At 46.6% G+C, this 27,343-nt stretch overlaps 1 protein-coding gene across 3 annotated transcripts in view; it reads right to left on the reverse strand.

Moving 5' to 3' along the window:
- The window catches only part of ZDHHC7 (zinc finger DHHC-type palmitoyltransferase 7), a 65,545-nt gene that overhangs the window by 2,726 nt on the left and 35,476 nt on the right, over positions 1-27,343 (reverse strand). For 2 of the 3 annotated variants that reach the window (XR_004322588.1, XM_032486921.1), the window contains exons 1-6: positions 20,294-20,545; positions 8,879-8,964; positions 5,704-6,034; positions 2,194-2,318; positions 1,324-1,420; positions 764-845 (exon numbers count right to left, since the gene is read on the reverse strand). Coding sequence is in view for 2 of the 3 variants with exons in the window: in XM_032486921.1 (XP_032342812.1) it covers positions 764-845; positions 1,324-1,420; positions 2,194-2,318; positions 5,704-6,018 (619 nt within the window). In the remaining variant the exon portion in view is untranslated. Of the gene's footprint in view, positions 1-763; positions 846-1,323; positions 1,421-2,193; positions 2,319-5,703; positions 6,035-8,878; positions 8,965-20,293; positions 20,546-27,343 lie in introns of those variants that run through there. The other variant, XM_032486922.1, reaches the window with a different exon arrangement.

Consider the following 27,343-nt stretch of genomic DNA (forward strand, 5'->3'; position numbering starts at 1 on the left):
TGTGAAGAAGAGAAGGGCGGCTGTGACCAACGTCAGAGTGTGATGGATCCCCCAAACCACAGGTGCAGGGTGTCTGGCTCACAGCAGGGCCTCACCGGTCCTGCCTTCAGGCCGGCGTCCTTGGAGGAACGTGCTTGTTTTGTAAACAGGTACATCCACTGTCCACCAAGGGATAGGGGGCTGCTCTTCCAGGTGAAAATTCATACCACCCTTCCCTGGTCAGCGGTTTTGAAAGATTCTGTATTACCTCAGATCTCTATTAAGACTATATCTCTGTGTTAAACTGCTTATTAAAATGCAACTAAAGCCAGAAAAGATGAGAGCGCACGTCCCTACACTTGTGAGCCATCCTCACATGGGGGATACACACAAGTCTGTCTCGTCCGCGTCTCCAGGGCTGGACAGCTCACGCCGACCTGCACGACATGCGTGGACACTCACACTTGGTCAACAACACCTAGCTGGCTAACCAGGAAACACACACACGGTTTGCCGGGAACAGTACTAATTTTCACCTAGTCTCAAAAATCTGCAAAATACAAACAGAATTCAGCAGAAACAATTAACTGACTAAGGAAGACGGTTTATATATGGCTTCATCACACTAACAAAATGGCAGTGTGAAAACTTACCTATATTCTTTTCTTAAAAAAATTAATTCCTAAAATAATTGTGAGGATTTCCTTCAAAATGGGAAAGTCAATTCTTCCTTTAAAGGTTGTCCCATCTCCCCACGCAGGAGGGCCACCAAGTCTGCGCTTACCTGTCCACTGCCCTCGGACACAGGAGATGAACTGGAGTCCGCAGAGGGCGAGAGCGTGCACCGAGCACAGCGCGACGTACATCTGAAGGGGAGACACCCATCAGCAACCGCCAGGCACAGACGTCTTTCTGGGAGCAAAGGCCGCTTAACTGTACGCTTACTCCTCGATTTTGTTTGTCAGTGAAAATGAGTAGGGGGAGGAAGCAGCAGCAGCGGTCTACACCTGCCACCTGCCTCTCTGGGGTCATACCGGACCAAGTAAAATAATCTCGAAGGAAAATATGCAGTAGGGAAATTGTTCTAACACTTGGGCAAGATCCTGTTAACAACTGGGATTCAAGGATTCTGAGAGAATTAAACCACTGTAAAGCACCTAAAATAACACAGGCAACATAAACTTATCTGTTGGATGACTTCCTACCAAGGGCAGAATTTGAATCTCAGAGAAGCAGCTGGAGAGAGACTGGTCTGATGTTAGAATAAACTGACCTGCTCCAGGCAAGATTCTAGTTAAAGAACTGAAACTCAGTGTAAGCCACTACACAAATATTTCTACTCACGGTAAAGAGCACAAAAAATCTCTGATTCTTCTCTCCTACACAATTGTTCACCCATGGGCAGTGATGATCCATTTTCCGAATACATCTTTTGCAGATACTGGAAAGGAGGAGTCAGATTTTCAGTATCCCTCATTCTGAGGAAACACTACCCAATGAACACAGCACTGGTGAGAAGCCACCCATAGGGCCTCCTGCCCTGGGGAATGGGCCCCTGCAGTGATGGGCACTCGGGCTGCCCTGGGGAAGGGATCCCTGGGGAAGGGGTCCTTGGGGAAAGGGTCCCTGGGGGAAGAGGTCCTTGGGAAGGGGTCCCTGGGGGGAGGGGCTGAGGTGGGAACCCCCCTAAAGAAGACCAGCAGGACCCCCCAGGCAGGGCCACTACTCTCCTGCCAGCACCATCCGGTTCCCTGGCCCAGCAGCTTTATCTCACTCTTTGCCTCTGAAACAGCTTACGTCTAGGAAAATGGAACCTACCCCTAAAATTCTATTGGTTCCCTGAGCTAACTTCTGATTGGCCCATTTGTAGTACTTTATTTGCATGGAGCTCACTCCTGATTGGTCCATTTCCCTCACTCCTGATTGATTATTTCTCTCCTTCCTGATTTGTCCATTTCTACAAAGCTTGTTCCTAATTAGTCAACTTTTGTTATATCCTATTTGCATATGATGTTGCAAAGTGTAAACTGGCAGCCTATAAAAACCTGTGTAAACCTACAGACAAGGTCCAGAGCTTGGAGTGTTAACTCCTCTGGGCCCGCTGGCATAATAAACGTGAGTTCTCCAACTCTGAGTGCTGTTTGTTCTCTTGCCTGGATCCAGGTTGCTGTCACAACTGAGCTGTAACATTTTTCTGCAACAGGGCCACAGTACCTGCAGTGGTGGGCGCGCTCGGGCTTGATGCAGCAGCACTTTGGACACTTGTAGATCACCTCTCCAGGCTTCAGCTGCAAACTCTCCATGTATTCTTTAGTAGCATTTCCTTTGGGTACTGCCCCCTACGGTTTAATAAGAACGTACTTTAGCTGGGACGAAAGGTAAAAAAAAAAAAATCAATAACTGTAGGAATTAAGTCTTAGGTTTTATATATGATAACATAATTTATAATGCTGTAGTTGCCACGTGAAGTATATTAATATGAAAACTAACCGTGTCACTCAGCCAGGACCAGAAGTTTTATTTTCCATGAAAAATAACATTTGCATTAAAATGCAGTCAAAATAAATAGTGTGGTATCCTTCACAAACTGGCAAGTCACCAGGATTTCTCTAACTCTTTGCAGGACACAGCAGAGGCGAGGTGTTTGCTGAGCCCTCCAACCCAAGGGTGCGGTCTGTCCTGTTGACACCAGTTTCCCTGATAAGCACTCCCAGTTCCCCTGTCAGTTGTGGCAGGGAACACTGAACAAAGCAATCTCAAAAAGGACTTTATCTTTTATGATTTTAAAGTTATGCAATGCATCAGCCATTTCTGCCAAGCTAATCTGGAGTGGTCACACACAAGCCTGGAGAGCAAGGCCCTGAGCCCCTGACTGGACCGGGGAAGGGAGGAGCAGCAGTGGGGCCATGTGCACGAGCCCCAAGCACGAGGGAAGCTGGAGACGGGGGGTGAGGGAAACGGGATCCGTGTGCCTCAGATGGGCAGGCAGCCCGAGCCGGCTATGATGGGGCCAGGACTTTTCTTTGGGCAGTGGGGACAGTTTGGAAGACCATTCTGGGTGGACTGACAGACCAGGGCGGATGTGGTAGGTAGGGAACAAGGTCTGAACCCTGTTTCTCAGCCCCCTGGGGACAGCACTGCAGTGCTGCAGTGACAATGAAGGCAGGAAGAGATGGAAGGGTGAGAGGTGGCAGACGGGAGGAAGGTGGGGACAGAAAAGGACTCAGCACTGGAGCTCCTTAGAGCCTGATGGACCAAGGACCCCTGGCTCCAAGGCCCCCAGGGAGCCAGACACGCAGCCCTCCCACCAGCAGGAAGTGAGACCCTGTGAGGTGCCCTGGGGAGAGGCCATCCACTGCCCAGCCCTCCAGCGCAGCTGGTCTCCCTCTACACAGCACAGTCATCCATCGTCCTAACACCAGGAAGCTGTTCTGGTCAAGATACTAGCGTTTCCTAACACTCCAACTGTCTCCTTAAAGAAGGTAAAAATAGTGAAGGGTTTATACGCTTATTTTTGAAAATTTACATCAGAATGTCAGGTACAACATCTGACTCATTTATGCGACACCCTCTGGGCTCTTTCCTGTTTCCTCCACAAGCCAGGAGCCCCAGCCCTGTGATGCATTACAATTCTATAAAACCCCACAAGCTGTACATCCACGCCTGCTGACAGTTCAGCGTTACACGGTCCATGACAGGAGAAATGGACCAGGTTTAAAAACTACACACACCTTCGTTCTTCTAGGCCCGCACATGCTTTTCCACAGTAAAACACGTGTATGACATGTTTGTGGGGGGCACGCCCTCCACACCCCCCTTGTTACTGAGCTCTCCAACGACTGCTGCCAGAGGACAGGTTTGCATATCAAAGGGGAGACACATCAGGTGACAAGAGGAGTCTGTGTGAAGGGGAAGGTGTTTTCTGGTATTTTCCGTGGCTCAGACCCCTGGGCAGGCAGCCCAGGGGCTGCCTACCCCAGAACAGTCTGACCGTTCCCCCTGTGCACACAGTCCTGACGGCTCCCTGACTTCTTGCGGCTCTCCTTGTGCCAACCTCTTACACCCCCACTCTGACCCAGCACGGAGGAAGAAATAATGCCATGCTCAGGAAAAGTGCTCCCCACCATGTCATACGTTCCGGGAAGTTCTGCTCTGCAAAGCATACTTTCTTTTCCTGTTTTACTTCCATGTCTTCCCATCTGGACCCCTGGTTCCCCATCACGCACGCTGGACCCCCAGGGTCTAAGGGCCATGGAGCCCGCAGCCTTCCCTAGGTCCACCTACCAGTTTACGGACAATGTGGGACCAGGAGCACGTAAAAACCCAGAGATGTAAGCTGAAAACCCCAGAGTGGGAGGAAGCTACAAGACAAAAGGCCGTGTTTCTTCAACTTAAAAAATCCCAAGAAAAGGGGGATGGGGGCACAAAGAAGAGTGAGATGAGACACAAGCAGTCACAAAGTACAGGTCTTACTTGGATCCTGATTCAAACAAGAAAGAATATAAAAGGACTGTGACAGCTGCCCACGTGGCTGGGCCCGACACTGGCCCAGGCCCAGGCTGTCTACGAGGCAAACAAGGTGACAAGGGCAGTGCCCTGAGAGAGGAGCTCGGATGCAGCACAAGTCAGATAAGTGCATCCACCACGGTCCGCGGACCGATCACCATCAGCGTGCTTTCAGAGCCCTAATCCTTATAACCTCTTGGTACCTATTTAGAGAAAGCTACCAATAGACATGAACCTAGCAGACTTTAATTTACGAATCAGGAGCCTCTGCAGCAGCAGTTTAAAACCACTCAACTCTGTGGGAAGAATCTTTTCAAATGAAACCCCACATGGACTGCTGAGACCTGACCACGCTCAGCTCCACTGATAGTGGGACCCCTGTCACTGTGCCTGAGGGCAGCCCTCCACATGAGGCAACACCTCTCAACCCTGGCATCTCCTCCAGGCCCTGGGGCGAGCCTGGAATCCACTATCTGCACCTGCCCTACCCAGAGGATGTCTCAAAACCTCGGAGCAGTGGTCTTAAACCTCATGTGATGGGTCTGAACCCAGTGGCCTTCAGGACACCAGGAACTCAGGTAGCTCATGGCTAAACCTGGCCCTTCTTTATCTCAGGGGTGCTGCTCTCTTTTCACACACCTGTGTCAGTCCCCACACCACCCCCGCACTTGACCTCTCTGAAGCAATCGCTTCTTCCAAAGTCACACCCACCCTGATGGCACCAGTGATTAGTGGGTTGTTCCTCCCTGCCAAGTGTGAACCTTGGCCTTTTACCAGCGAGAATGAGGTGTTTGCTTCAGATTTTGGCTGAGACATGAAAATAAGAGGATTGCAAAGCTGGAAGGAACTTAGAGATAACAGCTAACCTTTAGCCTCAAGAAGTCAGTTGCTTGTAGTCCAAAGACAACTGGAAAAGGGAGTAAAGCAGTGAAATCTACAGGCCAGATAGCTCAGCTTCCAGGCCATTCTTTAGAGAAACAAAATACTTAAACTAGAAGGGATTTTAGAAATTACTGAGTACAATTTCTTCATCTGAATAAACAGCCCAGTGGGAATGTTTTCCATGAACAGACTGTGCTATCACTTCTACACGGGCGATGTTTGCTCTCCAGTTAAGCCATGAAAAATGCTACCAGCCTGTACCCAGGAACTCGTAACAACCCAAGGCCCCACGTGCAGGGGGCCCTCCAGCTTGCGGGCGGTACGGGCAGTACTCACAGGGTCGGTGAGCATGGTCCTCAGGTGAGATGACAGGGCGAGCACAGCCAGGCAGTTGAAGATAACCCCATTGACCACCGAGTACCAGAAGTCTTTGGACGGCAGCAGCATAACGAAGGTCACCACGAAATCCGCATACACAACCAGAAGCCACGTCAGGACAGCGCAGATCATACCGCAGCCATCGCGGATGAACCACACCCGGTCTGCCGAGTCGGCCTCGGAGGATGATGAGGAGGAGGAGTCGTAATTGTCATTTTCAGCCAGGAGAGGATGATGCTCAACATCCCGGAGCCGGTGTCCTGATGACGGCATGGTTTCCTGACGTGCCCTAGAGGGGGTGGGACACTGAACTGAAGAGGCTCACATGGCAGGGGACATGGTCACCTATGGCCAGCACAGCCACCCTGCACTAAGACAAAGCAGGGAATGAGCAAGGCGCACACCACGGCACCCAGACTCCCTGCCTGGTGATGAGCCCAGGGACCATGGCTGCCCATGCCAGCCTGTGGCCCGCTCTGTCCAGCCGAGGTTCACTAGCTCACATGTGTGACCAGCAGATGAAGGCTGATGGACAAGCGACTATTTCGTTGCTTGTTTCCAGGCTGGCCCACGAGTGCGGCAGTGACAGTTCTCACCTGACTTTTCTCAAGTTCATTCATTTCTCCCTCATTTTAACTATGATACCGTGCGAGCATGTTTTTGAGGGAGACTCCTTAAACTCCATCTTCTTTAACTCTTTAAGTTTCTAGAATGCCCTTCCTCTCTTAATCTTTCAAAAGCTTCTTTCACTCATTAATGCATTCTTTTGACAACTTTCGCATATTTCCTAAAGTACTTGATACCTGAGAACGTACAGGGTCCAAAGAAACTAAAGAAAAACTAGCACTTTTCCGAGTAAATGTTTTGCTGCTTCTTTAAACCTATAACCTCCTCTCATCAGCGTCTGCTATAAGGGTAGTAATACTCATTCATGCTAAACAGAGACAAGGAAACAGAGTCAGTTCACTTGGCCTCAGCAGCGGATGGAAACACTGACAGTGCTTATCAAATGACCCAAGCGCGTCCTCTACTCTGGCTCTGTTCCTTTCAAACAGGCACAGAGCGAGAGACTGGTCTCAACGTGGAGGAGTGGAAAGCATGCTTCTGGGGTCAGGGCTGCTACAACTCGTTAATAGCACAGACTTTGGAATCTGGGCATTACTTTTTTTTTTTTTTTTGACAGCAACTGGAGCATAATAATTATGAAAACACTGACTGAAAGGATGAATTTGCTGATGAGAGTTCCTTCTGCAAATTCTTTGCAGAATTCCCTCTTGATATAGAGATACTGACTGGTACCAGAGAGAAATGAAATAGTTCCCCACGGTCTGCTCTTGGATCAGACAAAAATAGCTTTAAAATGATTTAAATGAAAAAGAAACTAAAGAGAAGAATGCGGGCAGACCCGAACCATTCTTCTGGAACCCTCCTGCAGCCAGATGCGTCTGCTGCATTCCTGTAAATAGCTGTGCCGAGCCCACTCCCTCTGCAGAATCCCACCCACCCTGTAGGACCTGATGTTTCTCTCTCCTGAGCTAGTGATCCTGGAGAGATACTCCTCCTTCAGCTGAAGAGCACTTTGAACAGGGTCTCTGAACATCGGCCACAACTCTCTGGAGAGGACAGTGGACACTGGTTCTGCCTACACCACTGCAAAGCCCGATTCCGTTGGGGCCAAGACAGCATCTGGAAGTCCGACCAGGGCCTGCTCACCAGCCCCACGTGCAGTGGACTCACCACTTTCTGCCTTAAGAGAAAGTTCATGTCTCAGTCCCTGGCTGACCGCTAGCCCCTCGTGGGAAGGTCTGGGTCTTTTCTCCAGGCTTCCTGTGAGTGCCTGCAGGCCCCCGGGCCCACAGCAAGGGCATGTTTGTTTTCAGGCAGAAGCAACAACATGAAATTGGTTCCTGCCAGATGCAAACAATGTCCTAGTGATTTCCATAGATTTCTTAGTGGATCATAAATGTATATCAAGGAAGAACTCCTCTGACCAGAGTCCCTCTGCTTTACACTACATTCAGATAGGACACTCTCTATGAGAAATGGGTGCCTGCCTGCTGGGCAGTGAGCAGTCAGCTGCAGAATCGCATGTCCAGAGACAGCCTAGCCTTTTGTCAGGGCCCATGTGTGCAGCCTGAGTTCTACCTAGAAAACAGGACCCTGCAAGCCTCTGGGATGCCTGCACCCATCCCAGGTTACTTCTCAGGGGATGCAGAGTAGGATGCAGCCCGTGGCCACAGGCCTTCCCCCAGGTACAGATGGCAGCTTATCTGTGAGGACACGCGACCACACAGACACCCACACTGGTGGGTGTGGTGGGACAGTGAGGACACTGATGCACAATGCCCGTGTGCATCAGAGCCAAACCTGTAAAATCTACTGGGCAAAAGGAAAACAATCTGATATCCAAAGTCACGTCATTTTCACGAAAGCAATCAATGAACACAGCGAGGCCGGCTGGACAAAGCAGTGACCTGGGGGACTGCGCAGAGTCTGCTGAGTCACTGCTTCTCACTTTGTCATCGCAGGGGAAGGGAGGGGCGGAAATGAAGAAACAACGCCTTCCCCCGGAACCAACCCCAAAACACCGGGACCGCGAAAGCAGACACCTGGCAACCTCAACGCACCAGAAGGGCACGGGCTCAGCCTCAGTCTACACTGATGCCACCCGCCACTGACTGAGTGCCCTGAAGAGCACGTCTAAGAGAAGCCTGAAAGTATGGTGCATTGAGAGACTTGGGCAGACGTCACATTGTTTTTCTACTTTAATGGCCAATTTAATGGGATTTGGTCTACTGAGCTGTTTGTCTTCAAGTTAAATAAAGTCAGTTCCCCAGAACACTAAACACAACACTGCAGAGCTCCATTATTTAAGGGGACGACCACTCAAGCAAAAACTTTCCAGGGGTGTTTTCTCTTCAGCATCCCCCTCGTCTTGAAGTACTTGCTCCAATTCACTCCGGGGACTCTTCCTCCAGAAGTACACTCTTCTTTTAGGACAGGTGGTCAGCAAAGCAAAGACAATACTTGTTAACCAGCCAAACTCCCTGTATCGCCTTTTCAGCAACGTACAAGCTGCTGTCAGCTGTTAGAGAAACAGTCATCATACACCTAAATAAGCAATCACTCTTACCTTAAAAGTTATTTCTAAACATTACTTGAACATTTTGTGCCTTTTCTTCAGGATCTTAAGGTGCATACTTTCCGGTATGATAGGATCTGAAAGATAATAAAATCTGATTAGAAAAGTTACTTGTTTTATGACAAGAGTGTATAATACTTCTTAGTGTACTATTTTTGGAGCAATATATACACACACATAAAACCAACTTCACACATAAAGTTCTGTTATTCAGAATTATCTTTAACTATGAAGTTATTACACCTCTAAGTTTTCATAACTAGTAAATTGATTGACAGTTCTGAAAATTAATTATTTTAAACCTGTCCATTTTCCCCTCCTGTTACTTCAGCCCTGGTTTTAAACAAATCTATAAGCCAAAATCCCTTGAGAAAGATCTCCGGGGACAATCCAAACCCAGTGTGGCCGACCTGCATTTCACGTCAACAACCACTTACTATCCACAGCAGAGGAATTACAGAAAACACGGGACAGAGTGAGACCCAGAGCTGAGAGGTGCACTGGGCCCGCTGTGGGAGGGAATGAGGCAGGCAAGGACTAGGTAGAACTGAGTAGGGCCACCACTGAACGATGACATCCCTGCTGCATCTCCCACTGGGCTCACTAGCACATGAGCAAGGAGACGTAGCACCCCTAAAAGTACTCCTCTGGCCCAAGAGAAAAGGCCTAAAGACATCAAGATGCGGGGGCACCCACCAAAGAGATCAGGATTCCTTGCCAGGTCTCTCTAAGCTGAGGGCCCCCGGAGCACATCCCCCCGTAGGCATATCTCATTCTTAAATACAAATGGACAGCCAACAGTCAGGCTTGTGAAGAAGCCAGAGCCCCAGAAAGAAACAGGATGGAAGAGGAATCCAGAGCAGGCACGATGCACAGAGAAATTTAAGAAGCAAGAAGAGACTGCATCTGTGAAACAAAAAGAAGAACATTCTGGGAATGTTCTAGTTATTGAAAAATAAAAATAGAATGGTAGAATTTTTAAATCTTAAAAAGGACTGGACGACAGAGTGGGAAAATCTCCCAGAAGGGAGAACTAAATGACACAGAGGGAGACCTTTCTTAGGAGAGAATATAAAATAAAATGAAAGGACCCAGCCAGGAGCCCATCCTCCACACAGTAGGAAGTCTGGCAGAGGTGGCCAGGACCAACAAGACCGCCTTCCTCAGCACAGTTCTGCCCACCTCTGCCCCTCTCCCCACCCCGCTGCCTGGCCCCTTGTGCCTCACATCCTGTCCACCGCTTTCATCCCATATTCTTTAATGCATTATTTTTCTGCTCAGCAGACCCTGAGTTGGTGTCCGTTTTCTGAAACCAAGACCCCTAAGCAGGACACCCGGGACGGGGCAGGGGGGAGGGCTGGCAGGAAAGAAGGGATGGGGGAATCGAGGGGTGAGCAGGGTAAGTCTCCCTGGTCCCTGTCACCAAGCACAGTCTGGTGTTCCCACCAGTCACACCCTCCTCCTCTCGCTGCTTCCTGTTCAAGTGTGCGGCCCTCCACCAGGGCCAGCTCCACGGTCAGGCCCCCCTGCCAGCCTGTCTGCTCTGGTCTCCTCGAGACCCTGTCCTCCCTCCACATGTACCTGGACAACCTCCCACCCACTTGCCACTGCCACCTTGCACACCACCACCCGCCACTGCCACCTTGCACACCAAAGTTCCCATATCTGTGGCTCTGAGGCCCCTCTGAGCTTTTTAGTAACAAATGTAGCCATGAATCACAAGCTGCTTAAACAAAGGTGACTTAAAATATGTTATTTCTATAGAGTAACTTGATTCAAGTATCTATGCATCAGCCAACAACTTTAAATGCCAAATAACACTCTGAACTAGTAATGCCTAATTATGCTGAATGATATTTTCAACTTTTTATTCACATTCATCTCGAATATCTTCAAACGAGTTTGTTAGCACTGCTTTAAAAGAAAACCAGCTTTGCAAAACACAGGACTGTCAATCAAAGCCTCAGGTCTATAGCAGGATCTCTACAATGAGACCAAATCCCCAGTTGCTTTCATACATTTTATAAAGTAACCAATGTAGTAACCACTTCAGAAAGTGGTCTGGCACTTTCTCAAAGTTAAACCAACACCTACCCTGTGACTCAGCAATTCCATTTCTAAGTATTTACTTGGAGGTGAGTATGAACACAAAACATGTACAAAACTGTTCACAGCTGCTTTTATTCATAATACTCACCAAACCAGAAACAACCCGAGTATCTCTCACCAGGAGATGAACAAACCATGGTATATTCATACAATGGCATACTTCTCATCAAAGGGGTGGGGGGAGGATTATGGATACATGCAACCACATGGATAAATCTCAAAAATACTATGCTAAGTGAGAGAAACCAGACAGGAGTATGTACACTACAAGTCCATCTACACAGCACTCTAAACCAGGCAAAGCTAATTTATTTTGAAAGAAATGAGAATGGGGTTTGAGCACAAGGGGGAATGACAGAAAGCCCAAGGTGACTTTCTGAGCTGATGGAAAGCCCACCATCTGAAAAGGGCAGCAGGGTACTCGGGTACACGCACTGTGGAAACAAAATTCAACGAGCTGCTAAAAACACACATACACACAAAATGAACGATACACCTAAAACTGTGTGTCTCATTGTATGTTAATTATGCCCCAATATAAAAATGTACAGGAGAAAAAACAACCAGAACAGGTACACGTGCAGGTGAAAAGAGTGTAGGAACAGCCCAGTTCTAGCTGGTGCTGCTGACACCAGTCTCCCCCGCAGTCCCCGCCTTTGCGAGCCTGCAGACCCCATCTTAGGTTTACTTTTAACAGCATCTTCAGGCACGTGTCTCCATCTCTTCCCCTCACTGCTTTTCCGTGCCTACAAACAGGGATGCGTTCCTCATAAACCAACTGAAAACACGTAAACAAAAGACATCAGTATCCTTTGGTAATCAGTTACTACAAAAAAGAATCAAGATACAATTTATTTTCACTACTGCGATAAAAAGAAAGTCTACCCTGGAGTCTGGTGTTCACGTTTACAAAAAAACACTGTTTACACTCACTGTTTTACTCTTTATACACCCACTGATGACCTATAACAACCAGAAATACGCAAATCTCTGCTTCAGGCACAGAAACATATTAAGCCAACCAGCGCAGTTAGAGATTTATTTAATGCAAACGTCGGAGCGGGGCCCAGCCTCCACTCAAGGACCCAGGATAGAGGATGGAGGATCCACGATCAGACAAGAGAGGTGAGACTCTGCCTTGTAAATAATGCGCGAAGTGTGATGCCCGTATTAGAGGCAGAGGGTGACGAGGGAGAGAGGTGACAACAGCTTATTCCGTCCAGCGGAACTGGAGGAAGTGTCAATAAAGAAGATGGCATGAGCGGCCCTGCTGGACAAGCAAGAACTGCACAGGAGGAGAGAACAGGGCGAGTAGGCGCAGAGAGGGAAGGAGTCCAAGGGCTGCAGGGCTGCAGGCTCAGAGCCCAGGAGGCAGGAGACAGGGAAGGGAAACAGAGGGAAGGAGGGGGGTGGCCCCAGCAAAGTGCTGCAGGCCCAGCTGGGGAGTCTGGAATCCACCACTTCATTCTGCTGCAAAGGGAGACACAAGAACTTTGGTAAACAGACAGATGTTTTTAAAAAGATAACTGGCGATGAAGTAAGACTGGGATGGAAGGAGGAATCCAGGCAACCAGAAGGCTGTGGCCAGGACCCAGAGCAGAGATGGAGGAGCCTAGGCCAGTTGGGGAGCAGGGCCTGGGGGTTATGAGCAAGAAGGCAGGCTGGAGCGGCCAACACACCAAGGAGGCGCCAGGACCTTCCCCAGCAGTTTCACTAAAGTGTCCAGAGCCTGGAGACTGGCTGGTGAGAAAATTAAAGAAGAAAAAATTTTAAATGCAGTTAAGTGAAGGACTAATGTGGCTAGAAGGAAAAAAAGTTTTTTTTCCAATTTCCCTCTCACATATTATCTCATTTAAAGCTACGACGACCATAAAGAAGTGCTGTGTCCCCATGTGATAGATGAGCCCCCTTGGACCCGCCCAAAGTCATGGTTGTCCCCAGGGCTCCCTCAAGTCCGCGTGCTGCATCTGGGCTGACTGTGCCACACTTCTAAAAAGCCCAGGACGGCCCCAAAGTGGTGTAAGGATAAGGGAATGAAGACCATCTGCCTAACTAGCCAATTAGATGATCAGACTAAGAAAATATAAGCCGAGTGGCCCTGTCAAGCTAGCTCCCTTCTTTCTTCTGATTTTGTGCTTATTTGAGCTTTTCCTGCAACTACAAAAGCAACATAAGCTCACTTTTTTCTGGTTTTAAAGAATAAGAGTTCCAGTGTGCAGATGCCAGGGGCTGACGGCTGACAGAGCAGAGTGACCCTTCCTCCCCAGACCACAGAGAAGATGGATGAACCAGAGCTGAAGCGGTTCTGAGCACCAGCAAGAGGTGGGCTGTGGGTGCCCAACATGGAGGAAAGCGCAGGAAGAGCTACTGAGACTGGGAAAAGGGGGCAGGGAGTGGCAAGAAAGCACTAGAACACAGCACTGTGGGCCAGACAGTGTTGCAAACCCCTGGTTTCCAATAAAGCACTGGGAACGGCTAGCCTTTCATCCAGAAGTCCAGCCTGGCACCCCAAAGGCTCACATGGGGTTAGCAAAGATGATGACAGAAAACCAGGGTATCAGATGCAAGACTTGACCGATATGACATGCCACAGAGGCCTGGTGAAGGGCAGCAGCCTGAGAAGCTGGGTGGAAGAAAACTTCAGGAACTGGAGCCCTGGGGAGACTGAGAACCAGGCCTGGACGTGACCTGGCAGCCAGGGGTTACTGAGGCTGGGTGGGCATGGGAACCGTGTGTGTGTGATTTATTCTCTTCAGTGATTCTACCTTGTCCATTTTCCATCATTTAGTTGAGTGCATTTCCTCGATTTCTTGTTATTTTCTCAACTCACTATGATGTAAGATAAATAATTATGATCAAAAAAGAAGGCTGCAGAGAGAATTTTAAGAACTCAGAGGAGATGCCATTCAGGATAACAACAAGCTCTCGCATGTGGCCCCGCACACAGGCTGCTATGTAGATGGGGAGGCAAAGGGAGGACACGAACACATGTCCTGGGCATGTCACCATCTGAGATGGCAGGTGAGCCAGGCTGGGGCCGAGGCAGGTCGGGAGACTAAAGAAAGGACAGTCCTCACCGAACCTGGCGAAAGAATGGAGCATCCAGATAATCTCCCACAGTGCGTTTACTGAGACGGCAATCACGTTCTTAAATGTTTTCTCCATCACCCTGCAACTGGGAAAAATTCAGTCTGTGCTTTCAAACCAGACCAACAATGTACGCCATATGAACCACAATTTTCTTCTCAAATGACTGAATCTGAAGGACAGGATATTAACTTTAAAGGGAAAAAACAACAGAACATTAAGCTAACAAAAGCCAAGTCTCGATGGTATGTTGGCACATTGTCCATACTGTGAATAGTTAACTTATTTAACCTTTCCAGGAAGGTCTTTCATACTAAATAAAAGAGGGCAAACTGAGAAACACACAACAAGGAGCCAAGGCTCTAAGAGAGGAAGGTCAACCTGGAGAGAGGGCGGCGGGGGTGGGACCACACTGGGTTTTTCTCCTTCCCCACTGGCCACTCTTCGTTCTCTTACCAGGTCCTCCTCCTTTTCCTCCTCCTCCACAGGCACTGAAATGTCGGGTGTGCCAGGCTCAATCCTAGGTTTTCTTTCTTAGCTGTGTGCTCTCCAAATGATCTCACAGGATCTCTGTTCCATGGAGTTACATATACATGCGAAACTCCCAGATGATTAATACACTATTGGGGATCTCTGACCCCCAATCCTTGACAACTCCTCATTAGTGTCAAAGCAGAAACATCCCTCCACCCACCAATCTGCTCTGACTCCACTCTTCCCATCTCAATAAACAGCGCCACCATCTAGTTACCAAGATCAAAAAAACCTCAAAAAACCCAAAAAACAAAACAAAACAGGGCTCACGCTTCTTTTCACTCTTCTCCCCACCTCCCCGCATCTAACCCATCAGTAAGTCCTACAGGCTCGGCCTCCAACACCACCGGGGATCTGACCCCTCCGCCACCCCCAACCCTCCAGAACAAGGCCCGGGAGCCCCCACCAGAGCAGCGCTCTGTTTCCACACTCATGGCCTCTACTCACCCACAACCCACTCCCCGTTCAGCACCCAGATCCTGCTGCTCCTACTTAGTAAAACCATCCAAAGGCTGACTCTGCAGTTAAAATAAAACCCAAAGGCCTCCCTTTGGCTATAAAGCCCTGCCCGGACTGGGGCTGCAGACCTCACCTCTTACCCCTCTCCATCTTGGGCTGTCTTCTTCCTCTGTTGCCACCTCAACAGAGTGTTCCCCATGATACCCTCTGCCTGCCCTGAGCCCACTAGGAGCTCTGAGAATACTTGCTGAGTGAGAGAGGCAGGGGTGTGCTTGAGGGGGGAAAAGCCAAAATGAGCCCCACAGGAACACGAAAGGAATAAGAAAGAGGGTCAAAGTGGGAGACATGGCTGGGGTGAGGTCAGACGGTCCGGGAGATGTGGAAAGGCTGAGGGAAGGGGGGAAGAGGGGGAAAAGAGGGAAGCCCACACTGGCAGGGGTTTCTCTGGGGCAGTCTCAGTTGCAGTTGTGTCAACTGGTGTGCAGGCTGCATGAGGCATCTTGAAGGCATGGGGATGCACACAGCAAAGGCTGCAACACCCCCGCCCCCTCGCGGTACCAGCCACAGCCTGGCTCTGAAAGTCAAATGGAGCAGCTATTTCAGAAAATCCCCAGGTAGTAACTAAACTGTCAAGAATAACAAACCCAGAAACAAAAAGAATCCCAGAGTTCCAAGCCCTTTCAAGGGTCCTGTCCCAAGGAAGAGCTGAGCCTGAGCTGGGTTGGTGAATCCCAGCTTCTTTCGGTATCTCCCTACACTGGTCTCTTTATTTAATAGGAAATGAACTTTTCTAACATCGGACTGAACCAGACCTGCAACCACAGGCGCATCTGACAGGTTCACAGTGAACTCAGCTCTCATATGCAAGTTATAATGACAATGAAAGATACTGGAATGCGAAAGGAAGGCCAGTAATATGTGCTGTGCGGCAGTAACTTTATATACAACATCACGTCAAATCTCGCCACTATCCTAAAAACAAGGTGCTATTATTAGCTTCTTGGGGGATGAGGAAATTGGGCCTTAGAGCTGAATTAACTTGCTCAAGTTCACAGCCAGTAAAGGGTGGAGTCAGGACTGTTCTGATTCCAAAGCCCATGTTCTTCCATTAAAATACACTGCCTCCCAGAGTACTTGGTTTTAGAAAATGCATTCTGTAATGAATAAATTGAATTGGGGAAGTATGGAACGCTAAGAATTCAAAACATTTCAACAAATACTGTAAGAGCCATCCTGTCTCAACAGAAACTGGAAGCTTCTCCATCATGACTGCCCTTGCTTATTACTGGGACTGCAAATGCACTGCACCCTTTCCCAGAATGAACCAAACCACTGGCTTGACACAGAGCTGGCCTCTCCTTCCATTTCCTGACAACACTCCTCCTGGAACCAGTGCTTAACCTCTAGACACACAACCCCTCTTCCCTCATTCCTCTGTGCTGCGGACACTCCCTACTGCAGCTCTGAGCCTTCCCTTCTCACCTCTCCCACAACCCAAGACGAGGTGCCCCCACCTTTGGCTAAACCTCTGCAGAATCCTACCCTCCCAGGGCCACACCTTGGGACCACGGTGTTCAAGGTGCCACTGAGCCTGGCTCCCTGCTTTTCCAGGTTCGTCTGCACTGCACAGCCTTCATTCCTACCTCCGTGCTCCTGCTCCTCCCAACTAGAAGACTCTCACTCTCCGCCTAGTGAAATTATTCATTAATCAAACATGAACCAAGAACCCACTACATACAAGGCACTTGTAAGATAACTTAAGTGTTTTCAAAACTAAGAGGTGCTGTAACAGTATAGGGCATTATCTTGGCCCCATAAGGAATGTGGATTCTACCCAAGGCTTTTCAGGAATGGAATGAAGTACCAGGACAAGAATATGTTTGTGGATACGGGCAAAGAAGTCACTGAAAGAAAAAAACAAATCAGAGGCAAGTGAGAGTAAATGACTAAATGCCTGTTCCATAACAGGCAGACCAAAGTACAGACACATGTTAACACTGGAAAGGAGGCATTCTCTTTCTCTGAGGCAAGGGGAAGACAAAGATTGTTGGACATTTGGAGATCTCTCAGCTAGAAAGGAATCAAAGTTGCGAGAATTCTCCCCCGGGGCCTTTGTCTCCTCCACGATCTAGAAGGAAGGATCATTCAACACTGGTAAAGCAAAAATATATATGTATATATTTAACTTGAAGTATAGTTAATGTACAATATTATATGTTTCAGGTGTACAACATTCACAATGTTTTAAGGCTATATTCCCTGTGTTTCATAATATATCCTTGTAGCTCATTTATTTTATACATAGTAGTTTATACCTTTTAGTCCCCTACCCCTATCATCTCCCGCCCCTCTTCCTGCTCCCCACTGGTAACCACTAGTTTGTTCTCTGTATCTGAGCCTGCTTCCTTTTAAAAAAGTGTGTGTGTGTGTGTGTGTGTGTGTGTGTGTGTATTTTTTTTTTAATGAAGTATAGTTGATTTACAATGTTGAGCTAGTTTCTGGCGTACAGTACAATGATTCAGTTCTATATATATATACACACACAAATATATATACACACACATACATACATATATATATACATAAACACACACACATATTCTTTAAAAAGCATATTTTTAAGGAAGGATGCTGTGTAATAAAGAATTTAACCTTGCTCAAAAGGGGATCTGGCCTTTGTCCTCGGCTGACAATGTGATTTAGGGTGGGGGCTGGTCACACCAGAAAGACCAACAAGGTGATTTAGGGTGGTGGGTCACACAGTATCTGCTGACCTGGAAACTGAGATCAATCATGTGGGCAGTCAGTCAATCAATCAACGGATCACACGTATGTAACAGAACCCGAACAAAGACTCTGAACACCAAGGTTCAGACGAGCCTCCCTGGTTGGCAATACCATGAGCACCGAGCCTCACATCAATGCCGGGAAAGTATCACATCCTGACTCCTTGGGGAGAGGACAACAGAAGCTCCACATCTGAAACTTCCCTGACTCTGTTCTATGAGCCGCTCTCTTGGCTGACTTTAACCTGTATCCTTCCCCTGTAATAAACCATAACTCTGAGCGTAACAGTTTCAGGTGGGTCCTGTGAGGCCTTCTAGCTAGTAACCGAACCTGAGGCTGGCTTGGGGAACCCCCAGACTTGGAGTGGTGTCAGAAGTGACGGTGGTCTTGAGTGGACTGTTCCCTCTGAACTGTGTAGCTGACCAACTCTGCAAGTGGCCTAAACTCTTCTCCTGTGTTGTAGCTGAAGGGTCACACCCAGGTTGTTAACACTGACCCTGGATGCTGGCTTTGGAGACAGCAAGGAGTGAGAGTGAGTGTTTAGACGCTATACTTACTGTTTTTTTTTTTTTTTAACAAAAGAAGCATATATTACTTTTATAATTAAAACATTAGTTTTAAGAAACTTATCTCCAAAAAGCAGCTTCCGGAAAATTACCTTGTAGAACTGCTCAGCATGGATTGGAACAGGGAAGTTCTGGAATCATCAAGAAAACTACTTCTCATTTCATCCCAAACATTAACTTGACATGTGAACTTCTAGTTACATTTCCTCAAATTAACAAAGATTATTTTATTTATGTCACTGAAGAGTCTAAGCCTGCAGGTAACAGTTTCAGTAAGAACATAAAAGCATGTCCAACCTTTTGACTGACTCAAGACTGTTCTTACATAAAGTTCCTTTTAGTACTTTCTCTCTCACTGAGGTCATTCTATTCATGCTAATACTTATCATTTCTAGAAGAGGATTTCTGCTTTTTTAGTGCATTGATTAACATGGCTGTGAAGTTTCAATTCACTCATTGTCATCGAGGCAGGAGCTGAGTTACTGGTTGAAAAAAATACTTCTGTATACATCTCTACTCACAATGCTTTGACAGCTGCTGTTTTATGAATTCTTTAGGAAATTACCTTCAAATAGTCCAGTTCTCCATCTCACAACTCAAAAGTCAACGTGAACCTACCAGCCTCACTCCCGAAAGTACACAATCCAAATAATTTTGGTAACCCCAACCCTTCTATTTTCCAGAATGTCCAAGAAATGCAATTTAGTACTTTTGTTCCATTCCATTTTTCAAATATCCTAAGAGCCTTTCATGTTGATAATCAAGTTCTGACTTCCTAACAAGCAAACTTAACAAGGTGACTTTTTTAAAGGTAACTTTTTAAAAGATGACTTTTAGATAAGTGAAAGTTATAAGACGATATCAAAAAGATTTAGTTTGACTTTTTGAAAGGTGACTTTAGGTAAGTAAAAGTAGTAAAAGTATCAAAAGAATAAATTCATCATCTCTGAGGTGCAGAGTCTAAGAAGAAATATATACTGGCCTAGATTTCTAGACCATCTGAGCGAGTAGTAGTAATACAGATAAATCTATGAGCATTAAGTACAAATACTAAGCACACTGCAAATGTTTACACTGCGGCATTGACTGGGCAGCACTGTACACAATCTGGTCACTAAAAAAGGTTTTAAGGCAGTTACATCAACAGTTCTTCTGACACCTCCAAAAAACTGGTTACTCATAAGCTAATAAAGTCTGTCCATCCAACAGCGGAAAGAGACAGTTCCAGCAGCAATGACTCCTCAGTAGACATGAGCCTTGGCTGCAGCAAGAAAAGATGCAAACATTGCCCTAAAGGCTGATCTGATTGTCCCAGGTGCGCTGGCGGGCAACCCCCAAAGATCACCGGAAGAAGGGAACATAACCGGGAAGGTGGGCAAAGAATAAAAGAGGAAAGGTAAAACTTAAAAGGGAGGGAAGAACAGGAGCGTTCGAACAGCCATGGGCAACGTTCAAGAAAGCCCATTGTAATACATGCCTATAAACTACTCTTTACAGCTTACAGAGGGTTTATAGCCACTCTTTCTTCTGGTCCTAACAATAACACCGTTATTAGTTATTAAAGGAGTAAACCATGGCTCAGAGAGCTGACTGTCATGCCCAAGGTCAGGCGAAAAGCTGGGGCTGCACTTCGGGCCCTATCTCGAGATATTCACTAAGGAGTGACAAGGAGACACCTGGAAGGGAAGTCAAGCGCAAGCACAGAGGTGTTCCCGAAGAACTCGGGAAGGTCGCAGGTGCGCGGCGGGGGTGGAGAAGAGGAAGTAAGGGATCCGGGGACAGGTGGACGGGTGCCGGGAGTGGCAGGGAGACCCGGGTGCGAGCAGCCGGCCCAGCCCCGCCCGGCCCAACCTGCCGCTCTCACCCGAAGCCCGGGCTGGGTGGCCTGGCGCTGCGGCTCCTCCCGGCCTGCGGCGGCGGCGGCGGCGACTGCAGCGGCCGAGGCAGGGACGCATCATGCGGCCGCGCTCATGGCCGGGCCGGAGGGGGCTCCACGGCTCGGCTCGGCTCTGTAACGCCGGGCGGGTCGGAGGGAGGCAGCAGTCGAGCAGACACGAGAGCCAGAGCCCAGCCTGGAGAACAGGGCGGCACGACCCCCGGAAGTGAACCCCACGAGGTCAGCGGCGCCGCGCTTACGCACTTCCGGCCCGGCTGCTCCTGGGCGCGGAGTGGGGCGGCTGAGACATTTTGTGGCGGTTCGGCGGTCAAGATCCCTCGGAGTTAGAGGGACTTAAAGACAGGACAGTTCCTAGAGAAAGGTGGTTCTTAGTCGCAAGATCCCTTTGCTAAAATAAAGAGATTCATCCAAGCTGAGGTCTGAAAGAGGAAGCATGAGGGCTACGGGCTGCCTCAAGGTCCAAGGTGCGCGGTTGGGCTTTAAAACTCGGCGAGGCTTTCTTGTCGGCGTGTCCCGAGCCCACGGCATCGTCTCTGCGACGGCTTTAGGTGCGGCCTGTCCGGGATGCGGGAATGAGAACTCGGGACATGGGGAAGCGGAGGAGCGGGAGTGGAAACGTCTGAGCCAGAAAGCACGTGGGGGACAGAGGAGGCGCCTGGACTGGGGAGTGGAGGCCTGATTCCTGATTCGCCAAGCTACTGGTTCCCCTCTGAGGAACCTGGACACTGGAGCATCTCAGCGATTCCTTCTAGATGCCGAGGCCTGGGTTTTTTTTTGTTTTTGTTTTTGTTTTTTTTTGAAGGTAGACACGTGGTGTTTTGTTTTGTTTTGTTTTGGCGGTGGGGAGGGAGTAGTATTTCCTGTGATATTTGAGACAGTTTTTGCAGGGCTAGGAAGTAGGCGCTCAGTTGGTGTTACTCACTAAATTGTAAGGTTGATGAAAGCAAAAATTAGAGCTACAGGGTCTATCAGAATCTCACTGTCTGCAAGCACCTCACTATTTACCCTTCTTGCTTCCAGAAACGCTTTTCCAACTAAACGTTATCTTGTGCTTCTGCATTTACTCAACCCTCATTAAGACTCCTAACACTCGGTGTATTTTGTTTCCACAAAGTGAAGTAGGCCTCCAATCAGTGGTAGGTTCTTTTTGCATGGGCCGAAATAATAGATGGTTGTCTCTGGATGACACCAAAACTGTAAGTGGTGGCTATGCTTAAAAACTTGCTATGAGCAATGTTAAAAGAATACCTTGTTAAAAAAAAAGAGAGAGAGAGAGAGAAAAGGTTAAATCATGACTCTCCTACAAACATAAACACATACCGAAGATTTAAGTTAACTCACTAATTCCTGAGGAGGTGTGTAAGATGATGCTGGTGGTTCAAAGATGATCCAAAAGGCAGGCACATGTGTAGGCGATCAGGAATGCTGGAATGAATTTGCTTAGTGGAGGCAAAACTGGCTTCTTCCACAGTGGGGAAGTCAGTTAAACTCTGATACAGGAAAAAGAGTGGTGCATGAAAGGATGGCTGTGTTTCAGGTGTTGGTTGAGTCCCTGGGACGTGCCCCACTAAGTGAGAGTCCCTGGCTTTGCGCAGGAAAGAATTCAGGAGCAAGCCATAGTTGAGTAAAAGTAGATATATTTAGCAGGGTGGGGGAGAGGTTAAAGAATGGGTAGATACACACTTCATAAACGGAGTGCGGGCTGTCAGAAGGCAAGAGAGGAGGAGTGACTGTGAGGTGTGGTGTTGCTAGTATTGTTTTGTTTTTGCAGAGGGACAGAGGGAAAACTGCTGTATTTCTTAAAAGAGGAAAAGGAAAAAAAGTGCTCCAGCGAGGAAAAGGTGCAGGAGTGGGAAGCTGTCAGCCAGGATAGCCAGTAGAGACAGCTCCTGGTGTTGCTATTTTTTATATGCTACTAAGTGAGAGAATTACTCCAACTACTTTGGGGAAGGTGCCGGGATTCCCAGGAATTGAGCCACCACCCTCTCTTTGACCTTTCACCCTTAGCTTCAGAACTGCCATGGCTCTTGTGGGTGTGTCATTCACCATGCTAGTACATTACAAAGTGTGTAATGTAGCTCAAGGTCCACTGGAGGTCGAATCTCCCTCCATCTTGGGCCTCAGGGTACATTGGGAATTGACTTTCCTGCCATTTTGGTGCTAACTGCTTTGTCATTCCTTTAGTGGCTATGCCCTGCCCCCTTCCCTCCTGTCTCACTTCCACCAGACAAGATTCATTTGTATGTCTGATGGGTCAATATCACTTACGAATATAGATGCAAAATCCTCAACAAAATACTAGCCAGTCGACTCCAACAATGCATTAGAAGGATCATACACCATGGTCAAGTGGGATTTATCCCAGGGATGCAAGGATTTTTCAATATCTGTAAATCAATCTGTGTGATACACCACATTAACAAACTGAGGAATAAAAACCATATGATCATCTCAATAGATGCAGAAAAAGCCTTTGATAAAATTCAACATCCATTTATGACAAAAACTCCCCAGAAAGTGGGCATAGAGGGAACATCTTGACACAAGAAAGGCCATATATGACAAACCCACAGAGGGCATGGAAACTTTGCACACTTTCCCCATACTTTGCCTTATGGTGTCTTCCATTTGGCTGTTCCTGTGCCATATCCTTTCATAATAAACCAGTAATCTAGTGAGTAAACTGGCTTCCAGAGTTCTGTAATTTGCTCTAGGAAATTAACGGAACCTGAGGAAGCAGTCTGGTAAACTCCAAACTATTGCCTGTGTGTCAGAAGCTCAGGTGACAGCCTGGACTTGTGATTGGTATCTAAAGTATGTGTTTGTTTGGTGGGAGTGGAAAGTCTTGTAGGGCTGAACCCTTAAACTATGGAATCAGATACCATCTTCAGGTAGAGAAGATTGGATTCTAGTTTCATTCTTTTTCATGTGGATATACAGTTCCTTGCCCTCTCCTAGCAAGTCACTCTCTGTGAATCTCATGTTCACCAACTTGGAAACTCTCCAAATCCCTGTGCTCTTAGGGTTTTTATGGATGCTTCAGTACAAAGGCATCGCTGATTCAATAACTGGCCATTGGAGATTGTTTCAACCTCCAGCCACTCTCCTCCCCTGAGGTCAGGGGTATGGGACTGAAAGTTTCAACCCTCTAATCACATGTTTTCCTGGCAACCAGCCCCTATCCTTAGGCTCAGTCCAAAAAGTCAATTAACCTAACAAGAGATACCTTTAACACTCTTACCACTTAGGAAATGCCAAGGGCTTTGGGAGCTCTGTGCCAGAAACAGGGTCAAACCCAAATATGTGTTTTTTTAATTATAAATCATGATATCACAGACCTGAATAGGCATTTCTCCAAAGAAGATATACAAATGGCCAACAGGTACATGAGAAAGTGCTCTATATTGCTAATCATCAGGGAAATGCAAATCAAAACTACAATGAGATATCATCACCTCACATCTGTTAGAATGGCTATTATGAAAAAGACGAGATGAGCACTGATAAGGACAAGGGAAAAAGGGAACTTCTGCACGCTGTGGATGGGAATGTAATTGGTACAGCCACTATGGAAAACAGTATGGAGGTTCCACAAAAATTTAAAAATAGAACTACCATATGATCTAGTAATCCCACTTATATGTATACATAAAAGGAAATGAAATCAGGATCTTGAAGATGTATCTGCACTGACATGTTCACTGCAGCATTATTCACAATAGCCAAGATATGGAAGCAACCTGAGTGAGTAAGATGAATGGATAAAAATGTGGCATATATATACACAATGGATTATTCAGCCATGAGAAAGAAGAAAATCCTGCTGTGTGCAACATCATGGATGGGACTTGAGGGCATTATGCGAAGTGAAATAAGTCAGAGAAAGATAAATACTGTATAGTATCACTTATATGTGGACTCTAAAAAAAAGTCAAACTCAGAGAATTATGGTTGCCAAGGGTTGGGGTGGTAGGGGAAATGGGGAGATATTGGTATATATCAAAGGATATAAACTCTCAGTTATAAGATGATTAAGTTCTGAGGATCTAATGTACAGCATGGTGACTATAGTTAGCAGTACTGTGCTGTAGACGTGAAATTTGCTAAAAGAGAATCTTTAGCATTATCAACACACACACAAAGGTGTGAAGTGATAGGTGTATTAAATTGTGAGAATCATTTCACAATGTTTACATATATCAAATCATCATTTTGTACACTTTAAATATATATAATTTTGTCAATTACACCACAATAAAGCTGAGAAAAATTAGTATCAGTGATGTGTGTTTTTAAAAATTAGTTTCCACAATGATTGAGCAGTCTCTTTTGTGTATAAACTTGTACCTCCTCTTCCTAGAGCTGATTTTTAAAATATTACTACATTTTAATTTTTTTGAGGTATAATTTTCATACAGTACAATCACCCTTTTAAGTGTATAGTTCTATAAATTTTGACAGATGCATAACGCCATTATAATTGAGATACAGAAGTATTCTGTAACTCTCCCAAATTTCCTCATGCCCCTTTGTAGTCAACCCTTCTTCCCACATTCAACTCCTGGAAAACACTGATCTATTTTCTGACCCTAAGTCTTGCTTTTTCCAGAATGTCATGTAAATAGAGTCTGGCTTGTTTCACTTCCCATAATGCATTTGAGATTCATTTATGTTCTATATATCAAGAGTTTAATTCTTTTCATTGTTGAGTACTGTTTCATTTATGGGTATGCCACATTTTGTTTATGGACTAACCAGGTGAAAGATACTTGTGTCCATTTTGGGGTGAATATGAATAAAGCCACGTATGTTTTGTGCAAACAAACATTTATGTACAGGTTTTTGTGTGAACCTGTCTTTATTTCACTTGAATAAATACCTAGAAGTTGGATTACTAAACTGAATATTAAGTGTATGTTTAACTTTATGAAAAGAATCAGACTTTTTGAAATGGAAATTAAGATGAGATGTCATACTCATTGATCACAAATGGGGTTGGAACCTGGGGAGTGGAGATGGAAAGGTAAACCTCCAGATGCTCAATCTAACCTGTCATACCGTTCTGCGAAATCAGTACATTATTCCTGCATTCCTCCATCCTCACCTCTCAGAGGAAGTAGGACAACTTAAACAGCATGCGTAAGAGCATATTGTGTTGTGAGGCTTCCCATTGTCCTCTGTTTATCAGGCAGAATAGCTGATCTGAGGAGACCAGTAGCAATGACATCTGAGATACAGTAACATCAGGAGAACCCCCACCAACTGTTGTGCCTATTACCTCCTTCTTTTCCTTCCCTCTGGAAGATAGGACATTGGGCAACAGCATTGAGCTTAAAGGGAGAAATTATACTGCTGTTGGTTAAGAGATCTTGTTTCTTTACCTAGCCATTCCTGAGTATAAGGAAAAAAAAAAAAAAACAAAACTCAGACTAGGGAGAAGCAATTAATCCTTCCTACAGTGTCAAATTACTTTCTTCCTATATCTAAAATATGCAATATGCAGAGTTGACTTTTATTATTAACTCTTCACAGATTATAAATGCTATTAGGGCAGAACAGTGTCAAGGATAATCCCCCAAAGCAGATAATCCAAAAACTAATTTCTATTTAGCTTTACAAAAAGTTTCTCTTCTTAACAAATTTTCCATTGCCTAATATATTACTTGGTTTGCTTCTCCTATGCTGCTTTGACTCTTGTAAGGAAATACATATCAGGAACATATTTGGCATGGGCAAACCACCTTGGGGTTAGAAAGCTGAACAGTACACAAGTTAAGATTTAATGTATTAGTCCTTCAAGGGCCTTCCTTCAGATTCCTGTGGAAAGGATGAAAGGAACTAGAGGAAGAAGAGGGGTAAGGTTATCCAAATAGGAGGCAACCAGATAGTAAAGATTTTGGAGGGGTGAGCAAAAGGTTGCAGTGAAAATGTGCCGCCTCTTCTACAAACTGTCTTTGGTTAAGAGTTAGAAAATAACTGAGTTTATTAGGGGCAGAGCAAAAACAAAAGGGGGAGCAGTGGATTTGCTGGACATAAGTGGATATGAAAGGTAGCAGGAAAGACACTCCCCCCCCCAACCCCTGTCTCTTGTTTCTAGAAAAGCTGGTCTCCCAGGCCTCTGAGTCATGGAAGAGCAGGCTCAAGCAGTTGATTTAAGACAAGCCTGCAGGCATTGGGGGATGGCAACAACTCTGACCACCTATCTCAGTGATTAAGATCACTCCCCCATTTCCCTTTAACACCTTCATGGCTGAACAGAATCTCAGGAGATGTTTGTTTTTGTTTGTTTGTTTTTGTTTGTTTGGGTCCACCAGATTGCAGGCATTTGATTAAGAGCAACTTTCTTTTTTTGTTACTAAGGCTATTGCTCCCCAGGATCATACCCCTGCCCCTCCCCCAAATAGAAATCAGTTACTCATATCTAAATCTCAGGAGGCAGCTGCGGAGAAAAAACAAGAACTTGCTAGAATTGATGGAGTCCAAGATGGTGAAGGATTTGATTTCCAGTGGACCCTGAGCCTCATTATATGGTTACTGTAATGTATCAGCATAATAATGACACACCCACCAGCACCGAGACACTTGACTACTGCCATGACAACCTGAAAAGCTCATACAAGGACTGAAGAGCCCCTACAAGGACTGACTGGCTCCATCACACCTGTAAGGAGGACATGATGGCAGAATCCTCCCATAAAAGTCCACGTGGCCTGACCTGGGCTAGAGCTGTCTCTACCAGCCATTTTGGTTGACAACTCCCCACTCAAGCACCGTTTCTTCACTCAAGAGCTTTTTCTTTCCTTCTCCCTGCTCGAGCACTTTCCTTCCATTTCCCCTTCTGAGCAATAAAGTGGCTGTTCACTTTGTCCCTCTGCCTCTGCTGTGAGAGTTCTTTTACAGCCTGCGGCAAGGACCCACACTTTGGTGGGCTTCCTAACTTAAGGGTCCCTTCATCCGCTAATAAATGGGTTTTCAACTGAATATAAAATAGACCTGCTCATTCAAAAAGAGTGGCCT

Source organism: Camelus ferus, chromosome 9 (genome assembly GCF_009834535.1).
Source record: "Camelus ferus isolate YT-003-E chromosome 9, BCGSAC_Cfer_1.0, whole genome shotgun sequence".
NCBI lineage: Eukaryota > Metazoa > Chordata > Mammalia > Artiodactyla > Camelidae > Camelus > Camelus ferus.